The sequence below is a fragment of the Vidua macroura genome, chromosome 20, assembly GCF_024509145.1.
Source record: "Vidua macroura isolate BioBank_ID:100142 chromosome 20, ASM2450914v1, whole genome shotgun sequence".
In the NCBI taxonomy this organism is placed as follows: domain Eukaryota; kingdom Metazoa; phylum Chordata; class Aves; order Passeriformes; family Viduidae; genus Vidua; species Vidua macroura.
The window spans coordinates 851,588-862,203 of NC_071590.1; the positions used below are offsets into that span (position 1 = coordinate 851,588).

A 10,616-nucleotide genomic window follows, 5' to 3' on the forward strand; every position below is an offset into this window, starting at 1 on the left:
AGCGGGGACAGGGGTTTATTGAACAGGCAAATGCAGGGCTGGGGACAGCCACAGCTGCCAGCTGCCCAGGTGACAGTGTTGGAGACAAAGGGGGAGGCAGCAATAGGACAGCTACTGATGGGCACAGGGACCCCAAAACATGGGAGAAAAGGAAAAGGGTGACAAGAGCCATGGTGAGGGTGAGCGTGGAAGATGTAGGATGCCCTGGGTGAGGAACAGGGACGGACAGCCATTGCCTCATACTGAGGAACAGCTCCTGAGGGGAAGGATGCAACCTGTTCTCCAGGAACATGGGAACAGGATTAGGAGAAACAGGTCTGAGGGAAGGGAAAAATGAAAAAAAAAAAACCCCAAATATTCCAGCAAGAGATCTGGGTAAAAAACTTCCCAAGGGAGCAGCAGAGGAGGAATTGTGAAGGCAGCCCAGCAAGGGGCTGGGGGAACAGGCTGGGCAGGCAGTGCTGGGTGGCTTCTGGGTGGGGAGCAGCTGCCAGCTCCTGAAATCCCTTCCAAACTCATCTCCCCTCCCAGACCATTAACTACAAAGCTGTGAGAAAATGAGAGACTGAAGCAGGTGTTGTGGGATGAAAGGCAGATGTAGCACTTGGAAAGCCTCTCCAGCTGGAAGACACCTTGGCATTGCTTTGACTCTGGCTGGGTCAGTCCCTAGGGAGGATGAGGATGGGAGGCCACAGGACACAGAGGTGGGGACTCACCTCCAGCAGTCCCCAGGTAAAGACTCTGCGGGTAGGAGATGAAGGATCTAGATTTTGACCATGAGTGCTGAGATGGGCGAGGTGGGGTAAGACATCCCAGACAGGACATGCCTCGGAACAGCCACGTGGGTCTGGGAGATGTCACGGTGAACGTTGAAGTGTTGGGGTAAATACCTAAGCGTCGGAGCTAAAGGCGGTGCCCAGGAGACCCTGGTGAATCCAGGAGACCCTTCCCATGCTGAGGAGCACACAAGGGCCCCCAAGCCCAGACCTCAGTGAGAAGGAACCAAGGAAGGGAATGGGGAAATTCCCCCAAAATACTGTCACCCCCAGCAGCTGCCCTGCTGCAGGAGGGGGTCGCTGGGTTCAGTTTTATAAAGGGTCAAGTGCTCACCCCCCCTCCAGAGCCATGCTAGCTCTCAGCCCTCCTCGAGGTGGGGAACAGGGCACTTCTGGTAGATGTAGACCACCCCGGAGATGTAACCCGTGCCCTGGGTGCTCTCCTCCTCGGTGGTGGCCCTCTCCCAGTACTCCACTTCCTGGGCCAGCAGCTTCTGCCCGGCTCCGCTCTGCTCCAGCTGCCCCAGCGCCGCCTCCAGCTCTGCCTTGTACCGCAGGTTCGAGGAGTTGCTCCTCGTCGTCAGGCACAGGAAGCCGCCTGCGGGACAGGAGACAGGTAACACTGACACAGGGCGTCCCTCTCTGGGGACGGCATTCCCCGGAAAGGGTGGGGACACAGGGAGGCACTGAGAGCCTGCCAGGAGTCAGTGGGCAGGGGACGGGCACAGAGAGGTCATGGACAGGGCAGTGGGCAGGGGATGGGCAGGACAGCAGGCAGAGATGGGCGGGACAGGGGGCCGGTGGGCCGGGGCTGGGCGGGATGTCGCGCCTGAGCACAGGCTGTCACACAGCAGCACCGTTACTGCCACCTCCTACCTTGTCCTGCTGCCCAGACCTGGCAGAGGGCAGGGTCAGGGACGCCGTGCATCGCCTGTCCCTGGCAGCAGGAACAAGGGCCGGGTTCCAGCTGTGCCGCGGGTCCAGCGTTCAGCGGGGGACCCACATCCACCGGCTGTCCCATCTCACCACCCCTGGGGTCCCGGCGGGGAGGGGAAACGGCCGCCCCCCGTTACCCGGCTTGGTGACGCGCAGCAGCTCCGGCAGCACCGTGCTCGGCACCTGCCCCTCGCCCAGGGCCCCCACCACCGTCACGGCGTCGTAGTGCTCTGCGAGGACACGGGGCGTCACCGGAGGGACCCTGCGGGGCTCCCCCCGCCCGGTGCCGGCCCGTCACCTGTGGGACACGAGGGTGTCACCGAGGGGTCCCGGGGGTCCGCCCCCTCCCGTTACCTGCGGGCGCGGGCAGCGGCTCCCTGCCCAGGACGCAGAGCCGCAACTCCTGGTAGAGCCCGGTGCTCCGGGCCCGCTCCAGCATCCCCGCGCTGCCGTCCACGCCGTGCAGGCATCGGAACCCGCGCCGGTGGAGCTGCGGGGACAGAGGCACCGTCACCTCCGCCCCTTCCCGTTACCCGCGGCCCGTCCCGCCCGTCCCGCCGGTACCTCCCGCGCTACGAGCCCGGTGCCGCAGGCCACGTCGAGCAGCCGCGCCCCCGCACGCGGCGCGGGGAAGGCGAAGGCGAGCGAGGCGGCAGCGAGATGCGGTGCCCGGTACTCCAGAGCCGCCACATCCTGCGGGGACACGGCGGTCAGCGGGGATACCCACGGCCCCTCGGCGCTCCCGGTCCCTCCGTGTCCCCGGTACCTGCTCGTAGCGGGCGGCCCAGCCGTCGTAGAGCCGAAGACGTTCGGGCAGCGCCGAGCCCCGGTGAACCGCAGCCACGCGATCCCGGACCGCCGCCGGCAGCCCCATCCCGGTACCGCCCGGTACCGCCCGGCACCGTCCGGGCCAAGTGACCCGCCCCGGGCCCCGCCCCCGCGCCCATCGATCCGGAGGCTCCGCCCCGGACACGCCCCCAAAGCCTATTGGCTCCACCTCCCACTCGCGACGCGCCCCCAGTGCCTCATTGGCTTCTCGGCCCGCCCAGGACACGCCCCCAGCGCGCGAGTCCACAATGGCCCCGCCCCGTAGAGCACGCGACCCCGCCTCGGCCACGCCCCTGCGTGGAGCTGCGGAGGCCGCGGAGCTGCCCCGCGGCGCGTTGGGAGAGACCAAGTGCGCCGGGAAGCGGGGGGGGGGAGGCCCGGTGTCCGGAGCCCTGACCCCTGTCGGAGCGGCGACCACGTGCCCCAGGGAGGTGCCGGGTGCCTGGGGGGTGACCAAGTCCAGCCATGGTGACCTCAAATGCCCTAGCGGCGTGACACCGAATCCCCACGGGGAGTGGCACAGGGGCCCCCTGGGCTTCCCGTGTCTTGCAGCAGTGTCCGCTGTTTCTGCTGCTCTGTCACCTGTCGGGGTCAATTCCCATTGCGTCACTCATGTCCCAGGCGCGGGGACAGCGTCCTGGGCAGGTCACCTCCTGCCCGGCCCCCGGCCCCAGCCGCACACGGCCCCAGTGTTGCGCCGTCACCTCCATCCTGCATCCACATCTCCTTCCTCCACTCCGACCGTCACCCGGCGCAGCCGCCACCCGAGCCCGCCGCGTCGCACTGTGTGCGGCAGTGACAGCCCGGGACTGTCCCCGGGGAGGAGGCCACCACCACCGGGCAGCTCCTGTTGTCCTGACCTGCCCGTCCCGCGCCTCGGGGCGGTGGTCATTCTGCGCTGCCCCGTGGGGGCGGAGGACAGGAGCGGCCGTGGCTGGGAAGGAGGAGGCACATCCCGGCTCCTGCGAGGAGCAGGGAGCTGGAGTTGAGTACCGGGTCCTTCCAGCTCGAGGTGTGCCATGAGCGTGTAACCTAGGTGAAGTTCGGGTTTTGCTCGGAGCAAGAAACAGCCCTGAGAAGCCGCGCGATGCACAGGGAGGGGCAGGATGTCACCTCGTGACCACAATTCTCTGGAGTGCCTGATCCAGGTGCCCAGCATTTGTGACGCTCCGTATGCAGCTCCGTTATCTCTCGAAGGGCTCTCCCCGGGAGGTCACTGCGGGAATCCCCCGTTAACCGACCTTTGGTGTCGCAGCGAGGGCGAGGGACAAGCTCTGGGACAAGCCACAGCTGTGCCCATCGCCTCCGGCTGTTTCCAGCAGCGAAACAGACGCATCCAGCCGCTAATTAGTAACGGTTTCAGCTGCTAATTAATGACAGGAAGAAGACGCGGTGCCCTGACGGAGCCGGTGGCCGCTCCGAGGCCGCGTTGGTGGTGGCCTCGTCACGTCCTCTGTCCCTCCCTGGCGACCTGCCCGCGGTCATACGCGGGAACAGCTCAGCCCCGCGGCCGGTCAGTGCTGGCCGGGACCCTCGAGAGGGAGCCCTCCGCCCGCGGGACGGACCCCGCCGGGCTCCGGAGTCACGCCTGGGGACGCACTCGGAGAATTTCTGCTGGAGCGGCAGAGGACAGCGCGGGGCTGGGGGGCGGCGAGGGCTCGGCCCGTGGCAGCAGGGACCGTCCCACCCACCGCAGGGCACAGCTCCCGGGCGGCGTCCGCGGGGGCTGCAGCCCTGCGACAGCTCCTGCCGCTGTTCACGGGCATTTTGTCCCCGCTGCTGCCATCAGCGTGGGCCCAATCCTGTCCCTCGTGCTTGGCGTCCCCGGGAGGGCTGTGGCCTCCAGCAAGGGCTCTCCCAGCCTCGTCATGGTTCCCACCACTAACTGAACCTTCCTTTACGAACCAGTGCCAGGACGCACCGCCAGCACCCTCTGTCCCTGCTCTGCTGGCCCCAGGGGCCACTGGGTCTTGCCTTCTGCAGCCTTGACCCGCACGGATCCAGCCCCGACTTTGCCGGTGCTTTTTCAGCCACCCCCTTCCCGTGGCTGGCTGGCTCTGTTACAGCACAGCTGTGCAAACATCTGCACCCCGTGCCACCCCCAGGGCTCTGGGCTGGCTGGGATCCAGCACGGCCCAGCTGGGGTCTGCACAGAACCTGCTGCCAGCATTGGATGGCCTGGGCTGTCCTCGCTGAGGGCGGGGACAGAGGTGGCAGCAGGCAGTGGCAGGTTGGAGCGTCCCATGGCTGGTGCCGCTGTGAGGCTGGACTTTGTCCTGACATGTGGCCTGGTGCTGGCGGGCTCTCACTGGGTCACAGGATGTTCCTGTCCAATGGTGCTGTTCCTTGGGGCACTGTCCTTGTCCCCTGCCTGGGAATAGCGCTCTGTCTGTGCCCTGATGGGGTGCTGGGACCCTGGAGCTCAGCTCAGCTGCCCTGATGGAGTGTCCCCACCACCCCTCAGAGGGACCTGGGGGGACATGTGCTCCCAAGGCAGGGGCTGAGCCCCCTGAGCCCACAGATCTCTGCTGGAATCTCGCCTGCCCTCCCTTCCCAAGGAGCTGCTGCAGGGGTGGAAGGGTAGCATAGGTGGGTCCCTCGCCTTCAGATCTGCCACTGAGCTGGGACAGGAGTGGGGAAAGCCCAGGTCTGTGCTGGGTTTGGGCCAGGCATCTCCAGGATGGGCAATGTCACCTGGCACCAAACCTGCCTGCAGGTGCCCCCTCTGAGCCTTCCTGGATCCCCAGGTGAAGTCTGTGGTGGCACTGGTACCCTGGGCAGGTGGGCTTGCATGGCCCAGGGCCTGTGCAGGGCAGCCCTGGCACATCCTTGGCCCTTGGGCTGGGGTTGATGCTGTCCCCCTGGACATCCCAATGATGCTGGAATGTCCCTAAGCTTCTTCATCAGACTGGAGTGACAGAATGCTCAGTCCCACAGCCTTGTGTGCCTCAGAGACTTCCTGGGTGGCCCACACAGCCCCTGGGTCCAGCTGCAGTGTGGATGTCCCTGGGGCAAGGAGACAGATGCTTGGAGGGGAACAAGCGTGGACTTGGCATCTTCTGGCTCAGAGGACTTTGGGGATAGTCATGGTAACTGTCACTGGAGGCTGTCAGGGTCATGAGCTGCATCTCTGTGCATCTGTCCTGACTGCAGTTTCTTGGTGGTGCAGGAGCAGGGATTGTCTTCAGGGCATCCCAAGACATTTCCAGCTCTGGGAAAGGACTCTTCATGGTCCCCTGAGCTCTCTGCTGCATTTCCTGAGCTGGGAAAGCATGGACAACCATCCCATGGGGCACTTGAGCCACATAAGGTGGAGGTGGAGTGCTCTGCTGGGTGCAGAATTGGGCAGAGCAGGGAAGGAAAACCCTGTGGGGTGACAGCCAGGTGGCATCTGGAGAGCCTCTGTGGGGAGACAGAGGGAGGAGAGAGGTTCAGGTTGGATATTAGGAAAGATTTTTCACAGAAAGGGTGTCAGGCCCTGGCACAGCTGCCCAGGGCATTGGGGGAGTCCCCACCTCTGGAGGGATTTAACAGCCTTGCAGATGTGGCACTTGGGGACATGGGGCAGTGGTGGCCATAGCAGTGCTGGGGGAATGGTTGGACTCTATGACCTCAGAGGGCTTTTCCAGCCTTAACGATTCTGTAATCTTTCCATGGCCAAGGAGGTGACTGGAGGACTGGGGGACTGTCCTGACAGCAGGACAGGGCTGGGGTGGCTGGTGGAGTTTCACACACCCTGGGTGGGATTGCTCTGCACTCACATCCTTAGAGGACAGAGCATTTTCCTTTCCCAGCATCCAAACGTGACTGGAATCTGTCCACTTTTCCCCTAACCCCCATCCCTCTGGTCTTCAAGGACTGTGGATTTTGCCCCTTGAGCCCCACTCATCTAAGCATGAGCTCGCCTGGGTTGCTGGGCTCCTGCCCGACTTTTGAGTCTGCAAATCTCGGCGTTGTTGGGACTGATGGTGCCCGGGGCTGCTGTCACCAACCCTCCTGCCCTGGTTCTATTGCCTGCACAGCTCCGGGCCAGGTGAAAAGGAGGGGCTGAGCTGTAAATCAGCGCTGCCGGCACGGAGCTGGACGGAGATCAGAGCTGGTGGCGCGGCGGGAGCGGCTCACGGAACCGATTCAGGGGGCTGGGAAGGGCTTTGCTGCCTCCAGCGGGCCACGCTGCCCATGTCCCACAAGCCCCCGGGATCTGGGGTATTCCCTGACTGTGGCTGTCACCCCGCAGGGCACTGGCCATGGGCCATGGCAGAGGGACGTCCCTGCCATGCTGAGAACGTTCCCTGGCCGCTGTGCTCCTGCATCAGTCCCAGCCTCTGCAGGTGCGTCGCCTGCGTTGCATCCTCCCTGCAGCCCCAATGTGCGGTGCTCCCCTCCCTCCCGCGCCCCCAGTGCGTGGTGCTTCCATCCCTCTTGCATCCAAAATCCTTCTTGATCCTTCTCCCTGAACTCCCAGCGTATGGACTGCACCCTCCCTTTGTGCTCCTGGTGCACAGAGCTCCACAACCCCTCTGCCCCTCAACTCCACAGCACCTCAGGGGCATGGTGCTCCCACACTGGTGACATTTCCATTTCTCTTTATCCCCGTCCCAAATGCCAGTGGCTCCATTCACAGTGTGTGGTCTGGCTGCAGTTCTCATCTGAGCTCAGCCTCTTCCTCACCTCTGAGCAGCCCCACAAACCACATCCACACCCCCAGCTCATGGAGCTCACTCCTTGTCCCCCTTCCCCCTTGTTCCATCCTGTCTCCATTGTCACCTGCTCCTTTCCCCTGACTGGGGGCTTCCCATCCCAACCATATCCAACACACCCAGAGACCTCAGGTCCCACCCACCACACGTCCCCCGTTTCTCTGTCACACCCCATCACCTCTTGTACCCATCTCCTTTCCCTCACAGCCAGGTGGGTTCCCCTGGTGCTGCCTCCCTGTTCCCATTCCCACAGGCAGTGCCATGACATCACTGACGCCTTGGCACACCTCAGGCCGGTGACTCAGCGTCCCTCCTGGGACAGCACCTCTGGAACTCATCACCTTTGTGGAACAGCACCCTCGTGACTCAGTGTCCTTCGTGGAACAGCACCCTCGTGACTCAGTGTCCTCAGGTCCACCTCAGGAGCTCCCTGTTCCCACCCTGGGACACAATGTGACTCACTGGTCACACCCCTGCCACTCCTGGGATTCCAGGTGTGGCTGCACCACAGTCCCCTGGCTTGGTGCAAGCCCACCCGACCATATCCCCAAATCCCCCCGGCCACCTGCCCTGCCACCAGCCTGGCTACCCAGAGCACTCTTGTGACACCCAGCCCAGCTCCAGATCTCCTCTCCGGGACTCCCCTTTCGTCCCTGCATCTTGGGAAGTGACTGCCACCTCCTGGGAAGAGCGAGGGACAGGCTGGCCCTGAGTGGGCGGCCCCCTCCAAAAAATCCGAATGACCAAGGATGTGTCCCAGAGCCAACCTGCTCCCACCTCACTCACCTGGAGAGTACAGGCCCTTTTCCCTGGGAAAGAAAAGTGGCCAGCCCAGGTTCCTGATGTCAGTTTGTAGGGTTCCCTTGGGACTGTCAGGGCAGCACAGGTTTGAGGTGGGGGCAGCTTGGGTCTGCGACATATCCTTGGTGGTTGGGATTTTTTGGAGGCGGCTGCCCACTCAGGGCCACGGGCCCCTGGAGACAAAGACCGGGCCTTTTCCCTGGGAAAGAAAACGACTGAGTGAGATCCAGGAGGTGGAAGTTGAAGTCAGTAAAGCCCAGCTCGGTAATAAGGTACAAACTTTCACTGGAGCAGGAATTAATGAGTTGAGTAGTGGTTATAAATAAACAAAAGATTTCTTGTGACCTGTTAAAGATGACTCAGTGTTTTCGGGAAAGCTGGCTGCTCTCCAAGTGATCTCAGTGATCCCAGGGCGTGTTGAGGTTCATCCTGATTACGTGTTGAGGTTCATCCTGATGATCCTAAAGCACTTCTGGACCTTTGGTGAGGTCAAGTCACCTCAACTCTGTCTGCACAAAGGCTGAGTTATTGTTTGGGTATCTGAATCCTAAAAAGCAGTTTGTAACTTCCTCCACCAACTCCCAATTCTATAGATATTCAGGAAGGAGGTTGGGCTGCTGTGCCCAATTGCTGTTATTTGTTTTATCCCCCGGCTCTTGCAGTATTTCCTGGAGCCCAGTCCTTCCTTTCTCGGGGACATCCCCGAATCCCAGCTCTGACCTGGGCCCAACAGATTGCCATTGGCAGGAGAGATGGAGAATCCCTACACTGCTTCAACCCCTGCCCTTCCTGCCCAAATGAGGTTTTGAAGGGGGGTCCCTGTGGGAGTGAAGCCAACGAGGTCAAACCATTATCACTTTCTTGGGCTGAGCTGTACCTGAGCTCAGCTTTGCCAATTCCAACTGGAACCAAATCCCCAGACTTGGACCATGTCATGCATGCAGGGCAAGCAAGCTGAGAAGTTACACAAGTGATTTGGAGTGAGAGCAATGCAGTGGGAAGGTGTCAGTGGGTTGGGTGATGATGACCATGGACTGAGAGTTCCTAGAATTCTAGAAAGGTTTGGGTTGGAAGTGACCTTAAAGACCAACTTGTTCCCTGCCCCCGAGTTCATCCATCCTAGAGCCTGATGGCACCTGTGCTTGTTTTTGAAACGATGTCAATCAATCACTGCTGGCTGTTGAGTCTTGCCCTCCCTGTATTGAGCATTTCAGCTCCGGAGGACTTTGCTGGAGGATTGCATCTTTGGGTTTCGTGGCTGGAGCTGCTCCTCTGAATGCTCTCCAGCCTGTGTTGATCCAAACGATCTGGTTAGGCAGGCTGGTGGTGGGTCTCTGAATGGACAGTTGCAGCTGGAGGAGGGTGTGCAGTGACTTTTGGAAAAGGAGGGAGGCAGAGCGGTGAAGTGAAGGCGGCAGGCTGGAGCTGCTGCGTCACAGCTCCCGGGGAACTCGTGTGAGGGAGGGTCCCGCGAGAGTGCCCGCCCCTGCAGAAACAGAATTAAGGGAGTAAGTTCAGGGGGAGGCCAGGAATCCGGCAAAATAGAAATCTTGGGAATTATCTCAAGAACAAGAAGGAGGAGCCCAGACAGCGGAAACAACTTTAAATCATTCGAGACAGGGTAACAGGAGTATGTGAGCAGAGGCAGCATGGCCTGCTGGGCGTGGCTGATGGATTTCCCAGCGTGGGAAGGGAAGGGAAGGGAAGGGAAGGGAAGGGAAGGGAAGGGAAGGGAAGGGAAGGGAAGGGAAGGGAAGGGAAGGGAAGGGAAGGGAAGGGAAGGGAAGGGAAGGGAAGGGAAGGGAAGGGAAGGGAAGGGAAGGGAAGGGGACCTCTGGTGGTCCTGCTGACCCATGGTGGTCCCTGTGGTTCTGGGGAGATGTGACTGTGGCTGGGTCTGGGGTGGCTGCTTGGTGACCTTCCTTTTCTACACTGAGTGGGGAGTGCAGGTAATCCTCTCAGAGGGCCTAGCTCAGCCTAGGCTGGGCTGGGGGCACAGGGAACCTGGACAAATCCCATATTTCCAAAAGCCTGATGGACTTTTTTCTTGTGGCACTTTGAACATTGGCTGAAGAAATCTCATCTGTAGATTATCTCAAACAACAATTAAACGGGGAGCTCATGTGTGTTCAGAGAGTGGGTTCAGCTCGAGTTCATGGAAGAAAAATACCCCAGGGATTACCACAGCCAAAGGCTCAGCTCTGGCTCGGGATGTCCATAAAAACTGTTGTAAGCTGGGAAAGTATTTGAGGCTGTGTCACCCTGTGTGGGTGCTGGGTTTCTGCTGTTGGGGGTGAGGTGCAGGGGAGCTTTGGGCACTGCCCTCCCACCCCCTCAGAACAGGGCAAGGCAGGGAACCTCCTCCAGCACTTGGAAAGGCGGCTGGGAAGGACACGTGTCCAACCTTTGACTGCAGGAAGGGGTTTGGTGCTGTTTCACAGGACCATGACTTTCCTGGGACAGTTATAATGTGTTTGCAGGTGTGGTTCTCACAATCCTCAACACCCTGCAATCCACAGCCATGTGAGAAGCCTTGAAGGACCAACTCAAAGCGAGCCTGATTTGTTGACGAAAT

The 10,616-nt window shown here is 61.3% G+C and overlaps 1 protein-coding gene and 1 long non-coding RNA gene across 2 annotated transcripts; both read right to left on the reverse strand.

Moving 5' to 3' along the window:
• Nucleotide 1: 1 nt before the first annotated feature.
• METTL27 (methyltransferase like 27) lies at nucleotides 2-2,644 on the reverse strand. Its single transcript, XM_053995924.1, has 5 exons — nucleotides 2,479-2,644; nucleotides 2,277-2,405; nucleotides 2,067-2,202; nucleotides 1,850-1,942; nucleotides 2-1,374 (listed from the first exon to the last, which is right to left on the reverse strand). The coding sequence occupies exons 1-5, from the start codon at nucleotides 2,584-2,586 to the stop codon at nucleotides 1,136-1,138; spliced, it is 705 nt and encodes a 234-aa protein (XP_053851899.1). The 5' UTR covers nucleotides 2,587-2,644; the 3' UTR covers nucleotides 2-1,135.
• Nucleotides 2,645-5,584: 2,940 nt separating this feature from the next.
• On the reverse strand, nucleotides 5,585-8,373 carry LOC128817444 (uncharacterized). The gene is made up of 2 exons (XR_008440197.1): nucleotides 7,419-8,373; nucleotides 5,585-5,942 (listed from the first exon to the last, which is right to left on the reverse strand). It is a non-coding gene; the product is annotated as an uncharacterized LOC128817444 (long non-coding RNA).
• Nucleotides 8,374-10,616: the final 2,243 nt, after the last annotated feature.